The sequence below is a fragment of the Athalia rosae genome, chromosome 6 (genome assembly GCF_917208135.1).
Source record: "Athalia rosae chromosome 6, iyAthRosa1.1, whole genome shotgun sequence".
In the NCBI taxonomy this organism is placed as follows: domain Eukaryota; kingdom Metazoa; phylum Arthropoda; class Insecta; order Hymenoptera; family Athaliidae; genus Athalia; species Athalia rosae.
This window is the reverse complement of record NC_064031.1, coordinates 14,555,203-14,581,385: the sequence shown is the minus strand read 5'-3', so window position 1 is coordinate 14,581,385 and position 26,183 is coordinate 14,555,203. Positions and strand designations below refer to the sequence as shown.

The 26,183-nt window shown below is 39.1% G+C and overlaps 3 protein-coding genes across 4 annotated transcripts; 1 reads left to right on the top strand and 2 right to left on the bottom strand.

Annotated features, from left to right (window-relative positions):
• Window positions 1-623: 623 nt before the first annotated feature.
• LOC105692146 (high affinity choline transporter 1) lies at window positions 624-19,362 on the bottom strand. The gene is made up of 13 exons (XM_048657635.1): window positions 18,784-19,362; window positions 10,910-11,115; window positions 9,221-9,328; window positions 8,677-8,905; window positions 5,935-6,163; window positions 5,527-5,764; window positions 5,284-5,390; window positions 5,081-5,184; window positions 4,876-5,006; window positions 4,519-4,793; window positions 3,846-4,433; window positions 3,521-3,714; window positions 624-3,452 (listed from the first exon to the last, which is right to left on the bottom strand). Exons 2-13 carry the CDS (start codon window positions 11,079-11,081, stop codon window positions 3,179-3,181), a joined length of 2,649 nt encoding a protein of 882 aa, XP_048513592.1. The 5' UTR covers window positions 11,082-11,115; window positions 18,784-19,362; the 3' UTR covers window positions 624-3,178.
• On the top strand, window positions 12,040-15,673 carry LOC105692147 (4-coumarate--CoA ligase 1-like). The gene is made up of 8 exons (XM_012411163.2): window positions 12,040-12,540; window positions 13,158-13,286; window positions 13,357-13,564; window positions 13,751-14,229; window positions 14,326-14,737; window positions 14,818-15,062; window positions 15,189-15,338; window positions 15,407-15,673. The coding sequence occupies exons 1-8, from the start codon at window positions 12,538-12,540 to the stop codon at window positions 15,416-15,418; spliced, it is 1,638 nt and encodes a 545-aa protein (XP_012266586.2). The 5' UTR covers window positions 12,040-12,537; the 3' UTR covers window positions 15,419-15,673.
• Window positions 19,363-19,516: 154 nt separating the features above from the next.
• On the bottom strand, window positions 19,517-25,615 carry LOC105692185 (caspase-1-like). 2 transcript variants are annotated; one of them, XM_012411220.3, is made up of 8 exons: window positions 24,282-24,986; window positions 24,053-24,182; window positions 22,615-22,779; window positions 22,246-22,382; window positions 21,715-21,959; window positions 21,460-21,638; window positions 21,210-21,345; window positions 19,517-21,089 (listed from the first exon to the last, which is right to left on the bottom strand). In XM_012411220.3, the coding sequence occupies exons 1-8, from the start codon at window positions 24,368-24,370 to the stop codon at window positions 20,854-20,856; spliced, it is 1,317 nt and encodes a 438-aa protein (XP_012266643.2). In that variant the 5' UTR covers window positions 24,371-24,986; the 3' UTR covers window positions 19,517-20,853. The 2 variants fall into 2 exon arrangements, with proteins under 2 accessions (XP_012266643.2, XP_012266646.2); XM_012411223.3 differs by lacking the exons at window positions 24,053-24,182; window positions 24,282-24,986 and adding an exon at window positions 25,126-25,615.
• Between the last annotated feature and the right edge of the window lie 568 nt (window positions 25,616-26,183).

The following is a 26,183-nucleotide window of genomic DNA, read 5'->3' as shown; positions in this document are numbered from 1 at the left end:
AATTGTTCGTGAATTTTCGTATAATTGATCCAGTCACAACCACGCGACTAAAATAATCTATAAAACTGAGATTATTCGCTGCGATTCCTTGCTGACTAAGCCGCGAATTAATTTCAATATTTTCAGATCGTTCATTCACGAGAAGCAAGTGCACAACTAAGGCTTTCCTCGGTATTTAAATTTATTACCTCCAGACTCTCGTGTTATTTACTCAATTTCGTAGGTATAAACATATACCTATAGTGTGTTATATTTTCGTATCACTTAAAGTGTGAGTAAACTTTATTTATTTACTTTTATTCATATCATAATCGTCTCATCAAACTGTCAGTATTAATAAAAAAAGTTTTGGCAGGCGTCGAATCTGACATCTTTTCTGCGACTCATCACTCACAACTCCGAATCATTTTGCCATTTACGACCGCTTTAACACCTGACTGCTTTGTTATTATTTATTGTGTTATAATAAATGGAATATCATTTCAATTGAACAAAAAGAGACGTGGATCGACAAGTATTTGAAATTCGTAACGATATCGACCTCTCTAGGAACAGTTAGAAATCTAATTAGATGATGTCATTTACGTTACTACGGATAGGGATGTAAAGATAATTAATAAAAATTATGATTGAATGATTGTTATTGTTATCACTTATTTTTTCCAGATTTGTGTTCTTATATTGAGATAACAAGGTTCATTTATACAAATTGTTAATATAGTGCCAGCAAAACAGTTCAAGGTATTATTATCATCATTTTTTTTTTTTTATATGGTGTATAACGTACATTTTTTTTTTTAATACTTAAAGGTTACATGTTTTATCGTAGGATTAAACTGTTCAGATGAAATTAGGAAGTTACATGAACTTTGTACTGGTTACTTGGCAGATAATTAATCATATTTAGTCCCTTAATTCGCCACAATTATTAAATTGGTGCTTTTGCTATCAAATATATTTATTGTATATTGGAATTCCTGGTTTGACAGGAGCTGAATAATTAGTACGTTATGTATAATTTGTATATCAACGGCGACGTAACGGTATACGTTTAGGTATACCGAGATCCGATTATTTCTACAATTATGTTAGACGATACAATCGTAATATTTAGGACTTACAATTTAAGGATGGAATACTATAGAATACCAGAAAGTCAGTAAATCATCAATGAATTCGTGACTAGCCAATATGAAAACAGACTAGGCTCTGAAATTAGACCTCTCATAGTCACGGTACTATCGACGTCAATATGATACCTATATTAATTATTAATCTATTATATAGTGTACCTGTAACTATCTACGTGACGTAGAGTTACGGTACTCTAATTATTTAAGCTTAAACTTTGGCACGTAATTCACAATACACACCCCTCTGATTTATATTCTAAACAGGGTGAAGACTAGGTCGGTTTATTAGGCGATTATATTTCACAGTGCTTGTGTAATGCTTGCCTAATACTTCCGCAATTATAAATACAGTGCAAATTTAAAGTATCATCATTTCTTCTGATCATAAGTTATCTCACTATCATTATTGGCTCGATTGTATATAGGTACATAGAAAAATTCGTCAATCATAGCCGAGCGTTGAATTGATCTTGAGTTTTCGGCTGTTGTAAAATTATCTTTTCTGCTGGACGATGGATAATCGATCGGCAGAATCAAAAATCTGAAAATTGTGATTTCCTTTTTTCCTATAGCTAGTAATACTGATGCAGGTAATGATGTTAATTTGTACAAAATCACGGGTCTCATATTTGAACCCATACCTGTTATACTTATAATTAAGGGTTCAGTTCCTCACACCGTATAGGTATACCAATATATTCACGTGAACGGTAAACATGAAGACCATAAATTCAAGTATTCGAACCTAACAAAACGAATTCTATCGTAAGCTTCCTGCGTGAAATTCTCTAATAATTTCATGCGATCGGTATTGAAAATTTCTTATATCCATTGGGATTGTGCGACGACGTATCAGTCTTGGTAAAGGGATTATCTAATACTGCTGCAATGTGCTAGAGACGTACCGGTATAACTGACAAGCGTAATTCAGGCTCGCTTTCACGCAGAACGCCCAATTTGGATTGACCTAGTGGAAATATATTTCAAAAATGAAATCTACTGTCGATAAATGTTTTAATAAATGAAATATTATTTAATTATAGCCTTGGTTTTCGGAATATTCTAATGTTTCCTTTCGATGTCGCGTGCCATTCATTCCATTTATAATACCAATTATCAGCACGACCTTATTAAGATTGATTAAAATTATGCTTAAATAATTTAACACTAATTATTATTGTTGCTGCAGTTGTTTCAATTTGTCGCATTATAATCATTAGATAATGACTAGATTTATACATATACAGGTATATCTATTGTGTATTTATAGAAATATTATTACTACAGATTAAATTATTATACCTAATCGGCTACTGGTGCAAAAATATCATTTCATTCGATTATCTGATGACTTTGCACGTTTGAACGTTTTCTTTTTTTTTCTTTTGCTACCTATTAATATACCTACAAGTACATACATGTCCCATTATATCGTGATAAACTACATACCCTTGCTGGGGATATTGTATTTCGAGTGTTCTGTGCCGAAAATGTTACGTACGTTATACGAGTACAAGATACCTAAATTACATCTATGCCTATAGTAAATCAATTTTTTTTGTTCGACCTATCGTAGAATTATTGGAAACTACAAATAATTGTCACTCGTTTCAGTGCGATTATTAGTTCATATCCTACGGCTACGTATTCAGCTACGTATTTACATGAAATTAATCAAAGCACTGGACAATCTTAATATTACAAATTAAGAAAGTTGGTGACATAAGATTAAAAATAGAAGTTCACGATACGGAAAATATACCAGTTAGAGTTTTTCTTTCAATCGATAGTATCAACTCACTTTCATCAGATTGTACGTCACCATCAGCCTCCTTGATCTAGACGAAGCGTTACAACTTATTCAAAAATTTAGCCGCAGTCGAATAAATATTATCGAGTCATCCCCGTCGAACCGATACGAACTATAGTTCCCCATAGGGAACAGAAGTTACGTTTGATAAGATCGTTTCGATTGAATTGTTCGATTATTCAGAAATACGTACCCACCGCGAAAGCTAATATCGAGGAAAAATATATTCTCTCATTTAAAACCTACTGACCGCCTCGTCGTCCGCGATCAAATAATTGCAAGTTTTACCTGCCGATGCGTACATCGTGTACGTGGGACTTACGACGATACTTTCGCCGAGAAGGCCCTGCTCGTCGACAACCGAAGAATGACGGCCGATCAAGTTATTTGATTTATTGTTATCCCTTTTTATCAATGTGAGTCGACAGTCCTCTGGTCTCAACGGCATCGAAGGGTAGTTCGGCTGCCTCGCAAGTGTCGTTAATGCTCGATCTCCAGTCTCGTTGAAGCTGAAGAAATTACGAAAAATTGTCAACATCGGAAAGGGTCGTCGGTTTTTTTACCGTAGCAGACAAACCTGTGGTGCCTCACGATTCCTCTCTTTATCCGACAGTGCTCGTTGCCGGCGTGACCTTCCGGTGCCGTTCCGTGAGTTCTACAAGCTTCGACACCCGGCACCGGAGACAATGAGCTTGGACCGTACGAAGTGTTGCTCTGTCTTCTATCTAAGATGTGAACTAATTCGACCGATGGAGTTGGGGAAAACGTACCCTGGAACACATTTTGATGGAAAAATTCAACGATGCAGGTCACGAAGAAATGCCCAAATTGCACGAAGGTCGAAGGTCACAGGGACTGACTCGAAAATCGGTACGGAGACTCGATGGAAACGGTATAATTACCTGCAACGAAGGTCTCCTCAAGGTGCCACCTTCCATTCCAATGAGCTTGACCCCCTTTATATTTTTCTTGGTGATATTAGAGTCGTTGTTGAGATTGAGTTCCATCATGCTCTTATCGGCAATTTTATCACCGTTTTTTGCTCTATCGATATTCGAGGGTTTTGCGTAAACCACGTTGTTCACATTAGTCGCACCGCACGGGACAACTTTGGTCTTGTTTATCCGGTTGTGTTCTTTCACCAAATTATTAACTATGACATTCGAAGCGACCGGAGGTCGTCCCCCACCGCTCGCCGAAGAATTCTGCTGCACCAAATTGCGAACGCCCAAAATTTGATCCCCGATGTAATTCGCTTGACCGCTAGCGTTCCCGAACGCCTGAATCATCTCGGGTGTGTGCATGATGCTCTGCAAATTCTGCAGGTTTTGATTGGCGTTCTGAACAATGGTGGACTCTGATTTCGGCTCTTCGGGTTTCTCGTAGAGATCGTTCACCGTTTCGTAGTGTTGCAAGTCCTCAGGAATCGACTGACCATCGTACTTTGCCTCCGGAGGATTTTCTCTCAAGTCATGACTGCTCGGTGCTTCCTGTACCCGAATAAGAAACGCGGTGATTTTTTTTTTTTTTTTGGTTTTTTTTTCAGCGAAAATTAATTTGACAAGAAGCACTTACGGTGATGACAGTGTCGATTAGCGCTGCCCCAGAGCTGCTCTGAACGACGCCGGACTGTTTCGTTGGTTTTCCCGGTGAATAAACACCCAGGACATCGCAGCACCTCGGAAAATATCCCTTTCCAAATAAATTCCTTGTGAAGAAACTGACGACTATTTGCGTCACCGCAGCGCATAACATGGCGCAGGTTCGAAATGGAAATTTTTGAGTTTGAGTTGCAGAATCGAAAAATGGATACTTGATGAGCGGCGGTAATCCCAAGCCTTTTTCTCCTCCTGAAAAGATGACATGAGAAAAGCACGGTGAAATGATTCGCCGTATGTTAACGGTTTAATTTTCAGAAAATTTTAAACCCACCGGAAACTCGAAGTCCAACCGCGACAAGATATCCAAAAAGACATCCGTAAGTGTCGACCAAAGAAGGCCAATGAACGACGGCAAGAAGTTGAGGAAATAAAACTACGTAGACCAAATCTGAACAGAGGTACCTTGCAAAGGGTGAAAACGAGTTGAATTACATGCTCTTTCTTTTTTCTTTTTACGTCACATTGCAATCACTTACGAAAGATAATAAACGCTGCCTACTGTCAAGGCAACAGTTGCTGATAATCCCGAAACAACCAAAACGGAAATGCGGAGGACCCAAGCGAGCTCTTTCTCTGATGCCTATGATTTACATAAATAGAAAGCGGAATAATCGGGATACAAAGACATTCCGTCAAACTCGTTGGTCATTGAAATTATCAAAAAAAAAAAAGCTCTGACCTTCGGCCTGATGGTTAATCGGTATATATTTCTCGCGAACATGGAACTGCTCGCCAAAATACTCGAATCGGCGGACGACATCACAGCAGCGGAAACTGCACCTAAACCTTCGGGAAAAGCGTTGGACGATTGTGAACATGTAATTTTTTTTTAGTTTGTTGTTTCAATTTTTACCGAACGAAATTAAATGACAAAAAAAGAAAAATCTGTACACGAAATGGAAGATCGAATCACATGAATTACCTATGAACGACACCCACTGTGGCGTAAGATAGCGCAGGACTAACGGTAGAACAACGTTAGCGTCATTTTGAGTAATAGTGCGATTGAAACCTTCCACCAAAGTCCAGTCTGTGGCTTTGGCCACCAACCCTAAGAGTCCCGATGGGATCGCAAGGGCAACGCAGCCGATCATCGAAGCCACCGACAACGTTCTCGCTACCGACGTACTCTTGATGCTCAAAATTCTTTGAAAATATCCCTGAAAACATAACGAATTTTATTTGTACGACGTGCGTAAACGTTCACATTTTCATTCGCCTGATATGATTTCGGCGGAAACGAACATGAAATTTTATTTACTCTGCGCGAACTTAAGGGTAGTTATGTTTGATTTATGATTCGAATACCGATGAATCTTATTCGTTATACCTGCCACGGAATTCCTCCGAAGACCAGGAGCAACATGCCGTCCACCCATTCGCCCAAGTCCGCGTCTTTGACTTCCCCTAACCAGTCTTTTGGCAGAAGATTTTTCTGCAATGAGACTGCCGGATGTAAAACTGCAAACGGTGCTGCGACAGCGAGACCAAGAGCGATGCACGCCAGCTGCAAGGCGTCGGTACAAGCCACGGAATAAAGACCACCGCAAACGGTATACCTGAAATTTATACGATTCGTTGCAAACGACGATTGTAAGCAGCCCGTCAAGAATATCGAAGAGGAAAAACGATTGCTGGGGCACCCTATTTCGCTGATTCTCTCGTATTTGAATCAAAAAGTTTTTCTCAATAATACGGAAGCGAAGTACGCCCGCGTTCGGAGCGAACGAACCGCGATATACGACATTGAAAACGTACGTTTAAAAAAAGTAATTAGACCAAGCATAACCCGGAAGCGAATATGGAGTGAGAGAATAAGAAAGAAGGGAATTTCGCAAGTCGGAATAATTATTTAAGAAACGACGATCAAGGAGTGCTTTTTCTACGGATCACGAGTCATTTATACCGGGGTCTGAGGCAATTGTAATGCAAATTGCTAAATGAGTGGACGTTTATCGTCGCCTCGCTGAATCGCTCAACGAAATCACCACGTCGATTTGCCTTTTTTTTTCCTTTTTATTTTACCCACCCTTCGGTATACGTATATAATACAAATACACCGTCATCCCCATGACGAATCAAGTTCTCTTTTTTTTTTTACGTCTTCGACGATCGGTCGTTGAACGATTCGCTACACTGCCCCTCGTAATGGGGTGCTCGTCTCGGAATTTCAGAGGGAGAAACCTGATCGAATAAAAAGCGAAGGGTCTCGAAAATCTTCGCAACTCCGAGTGCAATATTGGCAAATGATACCGATACTAGGATAGGTTGGAAAAAATTTTTTTTGTTTATTTTCTTAGCATGGGGGCAGAATTTGTACCTTATAAAAAAAGACAATTTTTTTCACCTGATGATTACTCGATCGATTGCATGTGTAGATGATTTTGGCTTTCAGATTTGGATTCCTGAGCTGATTATACGTGAGATTATTCTTGAAGAAGCAAAAAAAAAATCGATTTTTGAGCAAAAAATAAATCACCGTTTCAATTGGGTTTAATAAGCTTTTCTTACGTATTTTGACCTCAGAAATCCGAATCTGAAAGAAAAATTGATCTATCTCTAAAATTGACCGAGTTATCGCCAATTTTCAACTTTTTGGGGTCAAAAATAGAAAATTGATTTTTTAGTTTATCTTATTGTAATTTGGACTCAGGAATCCGAATCCGAAGGAAAAATTGATTTATCTGCAAAAATAACCGAGTTATTCCCATTTTTATGCGATTTTTTGCATAAATTTGAGGATATCTCGAAGGGAAAAAATCGTAGCTCAATTTGGACAACGGATTCGTGTTCCTGAGGTCAAAATACTTAAGAAAAGTGCCATACGATCAATTTTAAAAAATAAAAAATTTTGGCCAAAATTTGAGATTTTTCCAAAGGGTACCCCTTACGATTTTTTCAAATTTTGACCAAAAATTTTTATTTTTTAAAATTGATCGTATGGCACTTTTCTTATGTATTTTGACCCCAGGAACACGAATCCGTTGTCTAAATTGAGCTACGATTTTTTCCCTTTGAGATATCCTCAAATTTATGCCAAAAAATGCGGAAAATTGAGGATAACTCGGTTATTTCTGAAGATAGATCAATTTTTCCTTCGGATTCGGATTCCTGAGCTCAAATTACATTAAGATAGACTAAAAAATCAATTTTTTATTTTTGACCCCAAAAAGCTGAAAATTGGCGATAACTCGGTCAATTTTAGAGATAGATCAATTTTTCTTCGAGATTCGGATTCCTGAGGTCAAAGTACATAAGTAAAGTGCCACACGATCAATTTTTAAAAATAAAAATTTTCGGCCAAAATTTGAGATTTTTCCAAGGGGTACCCCTTACGATTTTCTCGTGGAGATTCTTATCCCGAAATTGCCTATCGACACTGTCGGCGAGACCGAGTGGGATGGACGTTGATTACCATCGACGAAGTTGTGGCTTCAGAACTTTGCCGAACATTATGATATTTACACCGAAACGAGGGTTCGCCGTGAACTCCTATTGGTCGATACACCGTACGTATCCTCGAAAACGGATAATATCCCAGCTCGAACGGATAATATCCCGAGCGGTTTGTTGTGAGACGTCACCTCTGCTTAGCCCTGAAGGTGACGTCTCACAACAAAGCGTTACGCTGCTGGCTACCTGACTCCAGCAAAGCTCGGGCTCCTCGACTCAACTTCAATTTCAAGTCCAGAAAAAGAGCATGTCATTTTTTGATTTTATTCTTGAATTACAAAAATAATAAGAAAAAAATTTTGAACAGTGAACGAGTAAAAAACAATCACAGTCGACAATTTTCAGATATTTTCTCTGATTTTTGACCAAAAAAAAAATTTTGTTGCTGGAAGTACACCACTTGATTAATTATTTATTCGACAAACGAGTGGACTACTTCAAAATATCAAGTAAAAAATTTTTGGATAATCCGATTGGAAATTTGTAAAAATGTAAATTTTCCGTTCTTTAAAAACACTGGACAGACAGCGATTGCAATTCGCCCCAGCAATGTCTGAATATGAAAATGAAGGAGCTTCGAAATGATATTTTAATATTGATCTCGCTTCTCGCAACTTACACAGCAGCCAACAACGCTGAAGCGCATATGCTGATGTTCGAGTTTACTCCAGCAACGACGGACAGAGAGCTGCCTAACGCACTAAGTACGGCACCGCACCAGAAAAGATCGCCACAGAGTGCGGGCAGAAAAAGAAGTCCTCCAACTCTGGCGCCGTATCGTTGTTGAAAAGGATCTAGCATCGTCACGTACTCGGCGTTCCTCATAGGCTTAACGAATAGGATAGCCCCTTATTATTGTAAAGAGAGAAAAGTTAATTAATTCGTGGAGTGACCTAAGGTATGAATGGCATACCTCATACAAATCCCGAGAAGGAATGCTTCTTAATTACCCAACAGGGATTTGTATGAAATTTTTTCTCTCAACTTTACAGGGATTACATCGTAACAATATATCAAATTCTATTCAATCGGTGAATGTTGCTAATTAGGTAATTTGTGCAAGATTCCCATCAAAGAGTCAAGTTTTTATTTATTTTCTTTACATGAGAATTAAATTCCCATAAAATATTCAAAACACGCAAAATTACGGATATCGAACTCACCGAATAATAAACTCAAACTATAGCCAATTGGCACCTGACACCAGGCCAATCCTCTAGAGAACATCGCCTCCGCGGTTCCATTGATAAAACCACCGCCAACCCACGTTGCTGAAACCGACGAAAAGGAAAATTGAAGGATAAGAAATTCGAATTTCTCGGATAATATTTCTATTCAGATGTTGCCCAGAAAAGACGCTGTCAAGGCAGTTTTTTCGTTTTTTTTTTTTTTTTTCCAGTCTTTTGCGGCCTTACATGGCTTATCTTCCACGGATTTTGGATACGATATTAGATTTCATTTTAAGGTTTCATATTATTACCCACTGGCTCCGATAATGTATCTAATCGCATCGGATTTCACCGGATTTTTTCGATTTCTCGTAGGATTTCAGAAAGGATAAAAATTCGACGCTGATTTAGGTAGATTCAGATGATATGTACCATCAGATCATACCTTTATGCCTTTAAAAATTTCATCTTTTTCTAAATTTTTTACTCGACCGTTGGATATCGTTGCAGAGAAAATATTTTTCCTAAAAATAACGTCAATTCGTATGCGTTGTAAAAAAAACAAAATAGGGATGCTCAATGGGATGCTGAAATTCACCGGGTACTCGGAAGACCGCAACTTTCCGCAAGGTTGAAGGATAATCGCGAGCAGCAGCGGCAAAACTGCATAATATTCCCTTTTTTATTGTGTTCGAAATGTGAGGTTTACATGTAGTTTGAATCGCGATCCGATAACTAGAGAGTCTGCGGTACGATTGAATGGAGGCAACGTACACACGGGTATAGATTGTAAGTTAAATGAATGCCGATGAATCGTGAATGGTTGAAATGGGGTTTACGAACTGAGTGAAGTCAATGCAACGCATATACTATCAACGAGCAGTGTAATGTCAAAGCGATGCTGTCTGCACGGCAACCCCTGAAACATTCATTATGCTAATGGTTAATGCAAAGTACAAAAAACTATTGTGTCTGCAACTACGTGACGTAACTCGAGATAGTTATAATATCTCTGACAAAAGGAGCTTCTATCCGTCGCATGACGTTTATTATGTAAATATTTACATCTGCGATAAATAATGAGCGGTTTCTCTTTTCTTTAATTTTTCACTCGTACATTTATTTATTTATCATCCATCTCGCCATCTTCGTGATGGAATATAGGCGGTGGAGATATGAAATAAGTGAAATCTTTTTTCAAGCTTTCATCTTCAAGTTTATATATACGTTTTTTAACTTGCTGGCAAAGAATCGCGGTGAACTGTGGAAATTCAAACAACGTCCGCACATACCTACCCACCATTCAGGTATATAATAATATATTCTTCGTGAAGGGAAGAACGAGAAAAAAAAAAAAAAAAAGGAAAAAATCTGGCAACGTCACGAGTCTCGGCGCAAGTCTCCGAGGTACTCTACATCCCCTTCTGGTCGATGCGGCTATTGTTAGAAAATTTAAAAAAAACTTTTGGAAACCACCCACCTTTTTTCATATGCCGAGGGACTTACAATGCCTGAATTTTTTCCTACTAATTAACTTAAAAGAAACGACGTCGTGTCATGTATATGCGGGGGAAAAAAAAAGGTCGCCCAGAAGCAGAGTTCATTAAATTTGTACGCTTACTTTTAAAAATTATTCGGTGAAAAATGTGAATTGGAAAGAAAAAAGAAATTTCAATCACTCACCGATGAGGGTCAGCACTCCGAGGAGGAGTCCTAGGCCTCTGTTAGCAAGGAGCATATCGTCTTGTCCCCTTTGCATTTTATTTTTTTTTACCGTCGCCGCCCAGACACCGACACCGAGAACTGCCGCGTAAAATACCGCCACGCCGGCTACTCCTGCCACGTAGACCCCCATCAATGCTGCAGTTTTCCCGAGAGTCTTCTTCACCCTTGAAACGTCATCGTAGGAATATGAACATGTTAATTATACATAGGTATAAACATAACTATCCGTGCGTATTATTATATAGTCTCAGCTCCGGTGGGCCGTAGAAAAGCTCTCGCCAAAGTTCTAGGCCCCAAAAAAGTGAAGTGACAAAAAAAGAACGAACGCGTTTTGAGGAAATCATTTTTTGTATCAGCGACACGCCGTTTGATCGACTGGTAAACTTTCTCGCTTTGGAGCGTGAAAATCCTTCGAGGGAAAATTCCGTAAATATCATTTTCATGGCGAACGGAAACACGTCAGTGAAATGCCCGATCTAAAACTGACAGAGGAGGGGTATAAAAAGTTTTAACGGCAAACAAAAGCTCCCGTTTTGTCAGCAGATTTAAAAGAGACAACGCAGGCATTCGAGCTGCTGCACTTGCGGGAAGCTTTAACTCTTTATGAATATGCGAATCTATGCCTATACCTCTTATAACTACGCGTGCACCGTATGCAAACTCAATGCTTTAATCAAAGCGACGCCGCAGGGCTTTTTAGAGTATTGTAAATACAGAAGAAAATACTCCCTGCTCCAGAAAAACCAGCGGTTCGCCAAAAAAAGAACGCGGAGAGTAGATCAAAACCACCACCGAAAAAGGATGCTGTGTTTAGAACAAAAAAGGGGGAAAAATATATAATCCCTTCGTCCACCTCTGAGAATTGTGATACAGATAGCATGTTCTTCTTTTGCCTCGTTAACGAAACGGATTCTAAAAAAACGAAATAATCATCAAAAATGGGTATCTAATCTGCAGATATGATGAAATTACATTACAGTACATTTCATTTGGTTCTATCCCACTTTAATTTTCAGTCTACTATCGCTTCCGGAAGCGTAATAAAATCTTTACCAGCTGTCAGCTGTGAAGAGACGGAAGCAAAAAAGAAATCGCGTTTTTTAACGACAGCGAAGTTGAATTGCTGGACCGAGTAAATCATACGTCAATGATATCGCAGAATAACCAACCGCTGAACCGATAGGGTTCAACGCATGCGTTCCAATTATCAAGAAGAGTTTGGTTCGTATAAAAGATTGAATACGAATCCCCGGGGTGCTTGGCGACTAGTTACCGCGATGATCACTGATAACCAATCTATTTTTACCTCAACTGCCGATGTGGTTCTGAATAAACTTTAGGAATTATTCGAAATTCGGCCTACCGCCTGGACAGAACAGATAAGCTATATCGAGTCTGTTGTTTTTCTCGTATAATCTACTCGCAGACAATCAAACATACGAAGCAAGACAATCGTCGAGCCATTTGAAGTTCATTTCTGTAATCGTGACGAGCGTTACAAATATATATCTCGTGAAGATCCCAGATCAATTTCATTAAATTTTTGGTGCGGTGTAAAGGCTGACATCTTCACACGATTCCTCAACATGGTGAGTCAATTGTATCGATATTAACGGACCGACGAAATAATTACCAACGCAATCGGATGTAATTTTTCGAACTGTCCGAACTCTGATCCAAACGGAATCATGAATTTTCAACCTTGTGATTCATTCTGATCGACCGAGCTGTTGTACGCACACACAGTCTCGTCAGTGTGGTCTTATATTTTGTTTCTATAGCCTGAGGTAACGATCTGTAGTAGAACCTATTGTTCAATGAAGAATACTAAGCGTGAATTACGTCGTGATTAATTGATCAAATTGCCATATCTACGGTATAGTCACTTCGGAAGTATACCGGACCAAATCACGGGCTTTGGGAAATCAGCCCGGTGATTATTTGCCAGATTCAGGGCGATGATTCAAGTCTGATCCGAAACAATAATCGTATTCCCGAAAGTACTTTTTCGACCGACCGTCCATTATTCAGACATCGTACAAATTATTACACAATGATTGCGGTAAAGGGCAAAAAACCTGATTTTTGGTTTCTCTAACAGAAACCTGCACAACCGTCCGGACGACAATTTAAATTACCTCTCCGGAACTACCCCTTCCGATTTAATTGCTCCGGGAGACTTGGGTGCAATCGTTTTTTTTTCCAGGTTGACTCGGGAATCAGAATCGAGAACAATGTGCTCAAGAGTAGGGAGGTTTCACGTCCCATTAACTTTCCCGATCTTGGGAGTCTTATATTGGAGTATCTGGAAATCAACGCCGACACCGTGGCACAGGTGAACGTTTCGTTAATTAAGGAAGTATCCGGTGACGTACAACTTTGGAAATAAATAAATATTTGTTTAGATTGATCCTACTACGGGCGAAGAACAGACTCGTGGAGAAATGAGAGACAAGAGTATTCGATGCGCTCTTTGGATGAGGTCGCAAGGTGTCGGAGTCGGAGATGTGATTGCAATATCCTGTAACGATCAACTGATTGCAGCTACTCCGTGTTTCGCAACGTTGTTACTCGGCGCCATTGTCAACCCTTTACACGCGGAGTTTAACACGAGTGAATATACAATTTTCATTGAGACAGATTACGGTTGAAGGAAAATAGAAAAAAAAATTCATTCGAATCACACAGCCACGGGGAAACGACGTAAAAAATAAACTCGAATATTTCACTCTTCGCTGAATCAATTTTCGAGAGCATCTGTCGTACCGGTGTACCCTGACGAGATGATATCCTTCGCAGGTGAACTACGCTACTTGTTACGCACAAACAGACCGAAAATGGCCTTTGCTGACGAGGAATCGGCTGTAACTTTAGCTGAAGCTGCGAATACGGAGGGACTCGACTTGAAAATAGTTGTTCTTGGCCAAGCTGCCGGTTTCTTCGAGTTCGCAAAAATAATCTCCGAACCCGGAGTCGAAGATATCAAAAACTTCAAGACTACGCCTCTCGAAAGTCCGGACGCGATCGCTACGATCATGTACACTTCCGGGACCACTGGCCTACCAAAAGGAGTTGCGGTCAGCCACGCAGTTTGGCTCAATACTTTGCTTCAAACAGTTCTTCCTTGTACAACGCATGAAACGTTCATCTCGTTTGCATCCGTTTATTGGGTCACTGGCATAACCAGTATATTAATGACCGTATTTCCCAGGTATTTAGCGATCATCCCGCCGCCCTTCGAGGAGCACTTGACCTGCAGGCTCACCGAGAAATACAAGGTATGCGTATACGTCATGAAACATGGTACATTAATCGTACGAGCAGAGTACTCGATGATCGTCAATCGACCAACACTGTCACCCGTCTTTCCATAGATAAATCGCCTCATGTTGTCTCCCAACATGGTAATTGGATTGGTGAAATCCGACGCTTTAGGCAAGTACGATCTGTCTTCGGTGAAGACGGTCTTCTACGGAGGATCTGCCTTGGACGATTCCCTTGTAAAAACGTTTGCCAAATACTTGCCCGAAAATGTCAGCATATTTTCGGTTTACGGACTGACGGAGACTTGTGGGCGAATAACTTCAAGACTTTTCAATTCTAAGTCTAAACAAAACTCGTGTGGCAAGCTGATGGACAACGTTCAGATGAAGGTCGTCGATCCCGAAACCGGTCGAATCATGGGACCCAACGAAACGGGAGAATTATTTTTGAAGTGTGAGGGAAAAATGTTCAGTTCCTATTATAACAATCCGGAAGCTACCGCCGAAGCGATGGATAAGGAAGGTCGATATCGATTCCAAAAATTTCATGTACACTACACCCACCCTGGTTTCATCAACTTTGTTCGCTCGTCCGTTTGACAGGATGGTTTCACACCGGTGATCTCGGATACTATGACGAGGATGGAGAAATTTTCATAGTGGACAGATTGAAAGAAATGATCAAGTACCGCGATCATAGGATATCTCCGATAGAAATCGAGTCTGTGCTTCTGTCTCACCCTGGAGTAAAGGAGGTAGCTGTTGTCGGTCTCCCGCACCCCGAGGACCAAGAACGCCCGCTCGCCTTCGTCGTTAAAGTAAAACGTTCGTCCGACGACGGCGAAGAGGTTCGTGTTTAGCGTTGATTATAAATTTCCTCCGAATTCTGTTTTAAAAAAGTTTTTTTTGTTTTTCAAAAGCCTTGCACTCTCGAGGTCATATTATGTGATCCTATGCGTCGCCGATTTTTTCAGGTCACCGAGAAGGAGTTGGTCGATTTCGTGGCAGCCAAATTGGAGAACGCGAAACACCTACACGGTGGCGTAAGGTTTGTCGACAGTCTGGCAAAAACACTTTCCCAAAAAGTTCGACGAAGATTCATGAGGGAATTGGCCAAGTCTTCGGTAAGAGCTCGCGACGTGATCTCGAAACGTTTGTATTTTAATAATTCTTGTTGATTCTGATAATCCAGACGCAGCAATGATTTGACGAGGATCGATGGATACGTTCGACTCGAGACAGCTTACGAATCGTCATTTCTACTCACAATCAGATATGATTTTGGAACTGGTTGAAATATAATATGAATGTAAATTTGATTCATCATACTTTCGTGTTTCGATCGAACGGTATTTAAACCGAGCGTTGCTCCTGCGAATATCCTGTAGGAATTCGAGGTGTTTGATAATACACAACTGAAATAAAAAAAGCTACTGCTTGTGCATATTATGAAGGCAAACGGGTCGCAAGGGGTGTGTTGCAGTTTCTAGTCTCACAGTTGTACTCTCCATCACACCACATTTCCGCGCTTATTTCCAGTCCTAAGGTATGCATAAGAGCACCGAGTGCCCCAAGCAATTTCGGGCCAACTATCACGGGTGAAACGTCGCTCAAATAAAAGATGAACAAGTTAAACTATTTGTGAAGTCATTTCAAGACTTATGACTCACGAGAAATATTTCGTTCAAATGTAGGAAATAATTTCACGCTACAATTTTATTTCAATATTTTTCTCTACGTTTGCTTTTACTCGATACACGTTCGTTTGTAGGACGAAAATTACATAAACCGCTCCAATTATTTTCACATAGGCACCCACACCTGTATGGCACGTGGGCGTGTATTCGTCGTAATTACAGAGTGAAGCTCGAAGACTCAAATAAATGCGTTCAATTAAAAATTATACGAGTTGTAACGCGAAGGAAAAATACACACAATGTGTGTAGGTAGATCGGATTTTTATTTCCTGCAAATAATGAAAATATCCGTTCCATCGAAGCGTGATAATTTAATCAGACTCTCTATACCGCTTGGCAGATCAGATTACCTTGTATAATAGTTATAGAATTATCAGTAAAAATAAAAACCTCCGATACACACGAATAATATCGCCGAGCTTGCGGCTATTGGTAAAGGTAACCAACAACTAAAAACATACACCAATTAAGTTGCATTGCGTGTACAGTACATACGTATATATACGTCTACTTTGAAGTTCGAGCGCTTTTTTTATTTTGCGCAACAAAAGCTTTCGCGGAGTACTCTTTTGTGCAAGGTATAACGAAAAAAAGGAATTCGATAAAAATAAGTCAAAAAAAAAAGTATTCCACAAGTCGGATATACGAGTATATCCGCGTTTTATATTACAGGTAAATAACTGAAGATTTCAAACGAATACATGTACGATATTGCCTCTATCCTTCGCGTTGCTACTTTGGGAGAAGAAGCTCTCCGGGTAAAGGAACAATAATATTATACCCGCCTCGCTGCAAGTCTCCGACGACTATATACATATAATGTCTTCTGGGTTACAGATGAATTAATTATTGACGAATGTAGGGAACGTACCGATGATGGAAATACACACATAATGTATAAGAACGTTTTTAGATCCGAACAACCCATTTTTCGCAAAGGTCGACTAGGGTCATGACCTACCTGCAGCTCGTGAAACGCTCCGAAGTAAAAAGCTGCTGCTACCCGTCTGAAAGCGCTCAATTTCTACGGTCCACTAAATTAAGAATCGCAATCTATCCGCGTAAACTTTATGCCACGGCTGTTACCGCATACTTCGCAAACGTCGTGAGTACCAGTTTCCCAATCCGAATCATCCCTGTATTTTTTTTATTCTTCTAGATCGAAAAAACGTTCGATTGTTTGCCTTATATCCACGAAAATAACATCGAACAACAATCGTTACTTTCCATTTTTCACGTGACACGTTATTTCACTGTAAAACAAACGTTCGAACGTTTAGATAATCCAATTCGCTGTACATCCGTAGATATTCAAAATTGTATTAAAACCACTCCAGACTACAGGAGGATGCATATATCCGGTATAACATTCAGTTATATAAACAAGACCCTGAATATTCATGTGATGTGGGGTAGTAAAAGGGTGCGAAAACAGTTGAAAGCGAAACCGGGTTGGTTCACGGAAATGATAGTCTAGCGTCAGACTAACGAGGGTCACGAGTATCTAGGCTCTAGAGGACAGACGAGGTAGGGTGACAAAAACAACGGCGACAACGTATCCATTATCGCACCGGAAACACGTGTTCCTGAAAACGTCACGATTTTATCACGAATGGGCTATAAATTTTTTTCAAATAGTCCAGGAAAGTTATATCTCATGAAATTTGAAAAAGAAAATTTTCATAACAATAAGTACAATAACGATGATAACGACGATCCTCTAGAAACGGCAAACACGATTCTGTGGGTGGAAGATGGAAATGAAATCTTATTTCTCTCTGAAAGTCTCCGGCACCTGTAGTGGAGTATTCAAGTACATTATGTATACCTATGTATAGCCAGGACTCGAGAGCGTTGAAAGCAGAAATGTTTCCAGACCATTACAGTTCGTTTTGAAATGCACATCTCACGTGCACACACGTAGGTATATATTTATAATATTAGGGTTTGAAAGTGACTTGGGAGAGAAGAAAAAAGATTGTGAGTGCATTTCATCGAAATGCTATCCACAACGATATTACTCGCCAAGTAACGATCCTATTTCTTTTCCCTTCTCTGTAAAAATAGTTAAAAATTTTCACGATAATTCACAGTCAGTTGTATCTCATTATCCATCTTCCTTTATTTAATTATTTTTCATTTATATATTTACTCTTTTCTCCCCTTCAACTCGAAATATGCTAGAATAAACCGCCCGATAAGCCTGCAGCGAGTAGGAGATTATCTCAAGTTTTGGTTAATTAAATTTAATTTGCAGACTCCTTATTCGTGACCCTGGAATTACAGGTCGCAGCTCATCTCAGCTTATTTTTATCGTATATACGTTGTGGCTGCCGGACTACTTAATTTAGAGTTTTCAAATTTGTCTTGCTTTTCATTTTTTGGCGATTACCATACCGCTTCAATGGAAGGGCAGGTGGTTGGATAAATTTTCACAGGCATTTTAATGTATATAGGTATATTTCAAATGTTATAAACGAGATTTATCTTCGCGTGGAATAATCAACTTATCAAAGTACTTGCTCTTATTCAAATTATATATCAAAATAATGCAGATTAGTAATAAATTTATAGAAATTTCACCCTCGAAAGAAGACGATGCGTGCAGGTCGTTGTACAAAAGAATCCTATATAACGGTACTTTGACATAGAATTTTTTTTTTTCGGGAGAATAAAAATTATCGAATAAAAAAGGGAATTGTATATTACACAGTGAACAATGTTTTTACATCAAGTTTGAAAACATAGTTTAGCGAAGCAAGCGAACGGCATGATTATGTAAAACGTATATCTAGATGAAATGGGTATGAAGAGTTCGTTTTTTCACGAGAGAGCTAAATATTCTAGGATGATATAAACTGGCTTCACTCACCCTCCACTCCTATACTTCGTTTATTATTTTTAGTATCCCCCGTACTCAGCTCATTTTTCCGTATCCGATGAGATCCCCTGCAGCAGTAGGATGCTTGAGGTGAACCGGAGTCTGCAAACCGGCGTTGCGCCTAACTCTTTCTGGAAGTAAAAAACCAGAGGGAAACCTCACCGAGAAGGGAGAATGATACGACTGAACGTATCTGACCCAGCATCCGCGCTGGACCACCAAGGAGCTGAATCCACGTGCTGCCGGGAACGATGTATTGATCCGTTCGCGCAAACTCCCGCGTCTCCTAGGGTGCGTCCAGAAAATTCAGGAGGTTTGCATTTCGTCCTTGCAACGCCAGCAGCACCCGCTTTAGACAGAGTTGAGGGTTCTATGGCACCATGATCGAGCCAAGCACCCGAAACGTGAACGTATATATGTTATGTAGGGTCACTTTTAGCTATAGATTAAAATTGTTTTTCAGATTATTTCCAAACATTTCGTTCGATTGGAACAAGATAAGTTTAATTACGTTGAGTCTTTGAAGAAATTTTCTTGTTAAAAAAATGCATCGAATTCCCATTCGATGCTGTGTTACCAAGTTTCACAGACCATTGAAATTTTCGCTCGATGATATTCTTTCGAATTTTATACGGCGAATCCGCATAGATTCGAAGCGCTTCGAAGGTATTTTTGATTTCGTAAAAAGTCGGGAGGTGGCAAATAGAACTCAATTTGTTAAAAATATGTAAATTTCTATATAATTTAGTATGTATTTATAACAAGTAACTAGGATCATTGTCATTTTCCGTAAAGTGCGTTTTTCTTTCGAGTCTATCCACATGTTGACTCAAAATCGAATTTCAGTGTCTCCCTGTAACCCTAAAGTGAACGAATGAATGTTGTAATAAGAATAATGATTCACCGATTCGACTGATCGCTAAATATAATCTATGATATATACTCAGTCGACTCATAAACAAGTGTACATAATTCCCTACGTATAATATAACAAGTTCAATTATCACAATACCTCAAAATACGTGTGTATAGATTGCTCTCGTCGTTACATCCATACTGCAATAAACATTGACGTAGTAAGCGTTTCAGCTAAATATTCATACATACTTATGATCGTGTAATTTACTTGTATCAATCGTTGATGTATTTTACAATTCTAACGAAACCAAAACTCTCATTATCTGTTCGTCCGCTCTTTTTTCTAATTACAATACAAGCAACCTCAAGGACGTACAAGTCAAGTCATTATGCATACATACGAGTAGTTTGATGAACAATTTTCAGCAATAAAACTAACATGACTCGATTAATCAGGCACTAATTGTACGTACGTTATGCGTTGCTCGCGTCAAGTACGGTAATACTTAGCACTGCCTCAACCCTGTTGAACGCACGTTCAAATTCAAACTCGTCACTCATGTTTCGTCCGACGTAAGAAAAAAAAAATAAAATAAATCATAACTCACTGATTATTCTATTATAATCGCAGATCAACGGACTGAATCTAAAGAATTAATGGCAATGCTGTAAGACTGATCATATTTGGCACCTAAATCAATAATTAACGTTTTAACTTAACACTAGAACTAGATCAACCGTCGAGTTAGTTGACACAAAATGCAAACCTAATAACAGATAAGTAGAAAGAACATTTGCTTCGTGGATGGAGCATCGATACGATCGAAGGATCATAAACAAAGAACAGAGGGTAGAAAAAAAAATAAATAAAAATAAAATTTTAGTCATAGATTTTCCGAAGTAAGGTATAACGAATGTGCGTAGTTTTGAAATTGAAGATGAGAACTATGTCACCTTGATCGATCGATGTGAGGCAAATTTGGAATGATTGTTATTATCATGTCATTTCTGATATCCGCATCATTACCACATTCAAATCCTGATCCTCCAAACTTGCAGACTGACTGTATTCTTGGATTCGGAATACTCGCTAAGGAATACATTCCCGTCAATTTTAAGTTTAGATTCGCTTAGGTGGCAACTACATTCAGTGCACTCACTCTCACTATCACCGGATCATCTCTAATGATCATCACTCGGCCATTATTTCGGGGTAAAATACAACTCCCTGATCAACATGGAGGTGGTCGAGGGGACCTGTTTCTGTTCATTTTTTGCCCGATCCAGATCGTCGTATGATTCAAAATCAGTGGCTACCTTTCTCGCGGTGATGGTCAACATCCTCGATAGGTCAGTCGTAGCCGCATACTGATCTAACACCGAACATAAACACTGCACATACCACGTCCCCTCCTCGGGATTACGCCATGAGAAAAAACCTGCGGTACAACAATTAGAATGAAATCATGCGGAATTAAAAGATAGTTAGGGAACAAGTTGGATCAGAGAGGGAAGACTGAAAAGTCACGTTTATCGCGGTATTGTGACTTACTACGTACCTTCTACCGAACTGTGAGCGATAAGAAAATCAGCGTGTGTTGGAATTTTGTACGAAGATGTCGCGGAATCAGTCTGCGTAATACCGGATCGTGCCGCCAACGTAACACCACCGTCTAATCGGTCGCCCCTGCAAGCCTGAAAAAATCCAGCCCATCGTCAATTTCCCCATTCACTGAGCATTTCAAACTCTGATAACTTGGTGAAAAAAATCTGACGACAGACGCGGCATATCCTAGACCGATTTCGTACCTGAAAGAAGAATAATTTCGGCTTCCCGGCAAGGGTCGGACAATTATCAGCGGTAAAGGGTTTCCATATCTTGTCCGCGCGATAGGCAACATCTTTAGCCATGAGGAAGTCATTGTTCAATCCATGAGTCAGTACGAAAACACAGACGCAATCGTTGTCAGTGTGATCCGCTCCGCTTACTGAAAAAATGACCAGATATTGATTGAACGGTTCGCTGATACCTGTGATTGTAACACGGTGTCGACATAATATTACATTTCTTTATTTCGTCGAGTAAATCGCTGTGCTCGAGGTTATCGTGGACGACGACTTGGAATCCTAATTTTTTGAACGAAGTTTCAATTTTCTTAGCATCAACACCGGACCCTTCCCGTTTAGAAAATCCCGGCTCGAAGGTCTCGTGGTTGAACACGATACATTTCCCTCTCTTTGGGTGGTTCATGTTATATCTGTCCGAATCTTTTGTAACCGGCATTGCGGCTGTTATTCCCTTCGGGGTTCTGTAAGCATTCGAATATTCTATTTCTGCTGAACCGCATTCGATAAATGTTGGGTTCAATGAATAAAAAAAAAAAAAAACGAAAAACAGATGCGCCAGATAAAACATGCGTCCAGATAAACTGCAGTGAATAGCCGAATGAATAATGTTATTGAAAGTTATGGAAATTTTTTGAAAATTCGGCAACAAAACTTCGCATTTCGACAAACAATATTTCTACAAATGGGTGTATGCTCTTAATTCTCTATTTGACATGTTCCTATCTAATTTTCGGCATTTTTAATCACCCGATCGGGACTTGGTAATCCTCGTTTACTGCAGCGCGTGGTGTCGCGTCGATGTGATCCGATCTCCTGTGCATCCATTCTGGAATCATTCTTGTATCTTGACCTGGTGTGTCCCCGTAGCCCTGATCTGGAGAGACCTGTGAGAACGTGGTAAATCAATTTGAATAATTATCAGCCGATATATCTGGCTGCGATGAGTGAATTTTTGTACTCGAATTTCCATATCATCTGTTTAGCATGGCAATGTAACAAAACAAGTACATAATACTGGATGGTGGTTTTCCGAATGACAATGAAACGGCGATATTCGTATCAAGGTTGCAACTACTCCACAATTATAAATCGGATAAAAATTTAAATATTCCCAACCAAATCAAGATGAGACGGTTTCTCTTGCTGGGGGGTCGAAAGTCCGGACGGTGTGAAATCATGATCACGAACGCAATCGATCACATCGCTAGTTTTTCGGGCACGTTTTCCGTCACGCGGTGTTGACGGCGTCAAATAATCGACAATTGCGTCGTCATCTTGAATCTGCAAGAACGAAATCTGAAGTCATCTGCCAGATACTTGTCTCACTTCCCACAGATATGTATTTTTAAAAAAATCCAATGCGGTTAGGAAGAATTCACAGCGAGCGATAGGAAACACGAAACACTTGCACGTGTAACATTTTACTAGAATAGTGGAATGAAGGTACTTGAGGATGAAAAGGATAAGATTTCAGCATAATAAAGCGGATAATTGAAGGTACGGAGGTCCCTAGGTATACATATGTAAAGATGAGTGTAGGGATGAACAGATTTTGGAAAATGTGCGTAAAATTTAGTAAGCGTAATGATTCTTTTGCCACCAGAACTGTCGAACGTAATCATCAAAAAAGTGTAATGGCGCTAGCGGAATTGAGATGAATACATTAAACGAAAAACCATCGCTAAAATGTTGTATGCTATTGGTCCGGTAACTCCAGTAAAATGTCCATTATGTTTATAAGCTACGCATTCGTTGAGGGAAACGGCTGTGGTCAGTATCGCACGGATGTAGCCTATACATAGCTTTGACGAAGATAACGTAAAATGCACGCTCGTTTCTTTGGTGACCGTATCTTCGATGTTGTAGTGAAAAAAAACAATCAAAGGTACATATTTTTCAAATAATCGCATAGATATCTGTAAACCACATTTCCAAAAAATTCTCACGATTTCCACGGTAATCATTGATCACAATTCATGACCAATCCTAATGCAATGGCCCTGATGATGGATCGATAAAGACGTCCTTCGCTTTCAACAATGGTGAGATTACAATCGGTATTATCGTGGATTTATGAGTCAACGTACGGAAGTAAAAGTGGTTTGATTGTAGTATTAAACGCGTGCACCGTAATAGGTCACAATCTTTTGCTTTTTTTGCACTGTTGGCTTAAGTCCCATTTCTTCATAAAATATTTATATCGTGATGCGTTTAAGCCTGTTGTGGGCATGGCATGCACGATCATGATATTTTTCAAATATATACGAATCGTGGTGTAGAGTGGCCTTGATTCTTCGAAATTGATATGAGTGGAGAAAAATTACGTTTATAAAATATCAGAAACAGTAACAACGAAAATTATAATAATAAGAAGAAGAAGAAATAATAAATAGATACTATATCGTCCATACTTGGCCGAAATTGAGATGATTTTTTCTTCATTCTTCAGAATGAGTCAGGCATTACCTAAATTGTTACACATAATTGCAAAAAAAAATTATAAGGAATATTGTAAAATAAACAATAAAGGTACTACTAACTTATTCTTGATTACCTGAAATTTACGTTTTGACATTTTCATTGGTTGGTTTCTGGAGGAATCCAAAAATCCTCTGTAGACTCCTCTGTCCACAATATGGATATAATTTCGTTCTAGATACCCAAGTGAAATGATATGTCTTTCCCTAAATAATATAATTTGAGATGATGTCTAGTCGAACTAGACTCGTTATAAACACTTTTTTTTTTTTGACTGTATACCTATAGCTCAGAAATTACCTTACCGCGATGACGTACCAAAGCACAAAGAAATAGTCAACGTAAATACAATAGAGTATAAGGCATCGTTCGTTCTATAAGCGAATGACGTCATTCTCGCTTTTGTACCTGTCGTTACGTCACTTCACTCACTTTAATTGTAACAAATTGAAGATTTCAGATTAGAAAAGACAATACGCGAGTTGTTGCGCTAAACGCGTGTCTGAAGGGCTTTACATATTACATCGAAGTTTGATCGGCAACTTTGGAGCAAAGCTCCAAACGTTTTGATCAAATTTCATGGGATCAATCAATATATGAATTTCTATTAATTACAAAACTTGTAAAATTTGTAAGATGAAATTGGAGGAGGAAGAAATGAAAAACTTTTCGAATACACGGACATTAAACTCTCGTCAAATCAGAAATTAAGCGTCATTGAACTTCCGATAAGTTTCATGTTCGAATAGAAATGATGAAGGTGATTGTAATTAGGATGATTCACTATTTTATCACTCGATGTACACTGATACAATTTCACCACGATGTTATTTTCGGTTTTATTTTAATGAAAATGAAGTTACGATCTCGCGAGGCCTATTGTACGGTCGTCACTTTTACGTACATAAATTAGCAGATCCGAACATGGCGAAGATTGGGATCAAACTAGATCATTACCATAACTAATTTCCCAGTAACAGGTCAGGTCTGTCTCCTTTTATTTCGGGCGTTTCATTGGCAGCGCACGACGTAAATACATTGAAATAACAACCGGAAGAAGCAACACGCACCAACAGCAGCGCAAAGCAAGCACAATCGTAGGATATATACGAATTCAATTCTCGGCGGACTGTAACAATAACTTCTTACCTCGTTGAGCGAATTTTCGTTGACGACGTTGTCACGGAGCTCTGGGTCTTCCTGAGGTTCGATCATGGTATCGAGTCGTTTGATACTGTTGTACTTGAAAAGCGTCAAAACTTCACGCGCGACTGATATCAGACAAAACAAGAAGGCAAGCATTCCGCTTTATAAAGCTGGTTGATTTCAGCTTGGAGCTGCGCAGGCGATTAACAAAATTATTGTAATTATAATAATATGAGAATAAGACTGACCCCCACGATCACGAAGTTCTAACTGGCTCCTACCCATCAGACATCGACCACCAATCTTATCTATTTTATCTAACGAAATTATTATTAATACTGTTACGTCGAAGATTTGCCCGTGTATGATAATTGATAGCTGAGAATGTTGGTAATAATTGATAGGATAGACGGTAAAGGGTTCGGCAAGAAATTCGAGACCAGGTCCAACTTAACAATACTGATAACAAGAGGGATAAATTCACGAAATAGTAAGCACGTGTTACCTCGCTCACGTACAGATTCGCACACTGTGATGTCATCAGCCTCTATTCTTTGTACGTTATCGATTCCCAGGCCTGATAACATGCGTTATCGGGTCCCCTAATTGGAAGTAGAAAAAATTAGCTAATTTTTTAAAATCTATATACTAGAATTGTTAAATACAATACATTCCCACTATTGTTTGGTTTCCAACCAGTTTTCAAAAACAATTAAAATCACAATTAAGGGCAGCCGAAAACGAACTGAACAGCATTATTTTGTAGTATTATGTATAGTAGGAGGATAAGTGAGGTAAGATCGGCGAGATTCTTCAGAGGATATTCACCTGAAAATAACGAATCATTCATTTTGGTCACAGGGATTTTCTGCGGGAATTTACCTTGAATTTCAATTGAGCACCGGTGTCGAACATCTCGACTGTGAAAAAAAAGAAATGGATGAAAAACATGTTAATAAGGGTACGAAAGTTTTTATTCGGATCCCAATGAGTTGTTGCAATGAACTTCTTACAAAACTAATTAAACATTTCAATGGGTTACTGAAAGAAAAAATTCAGGT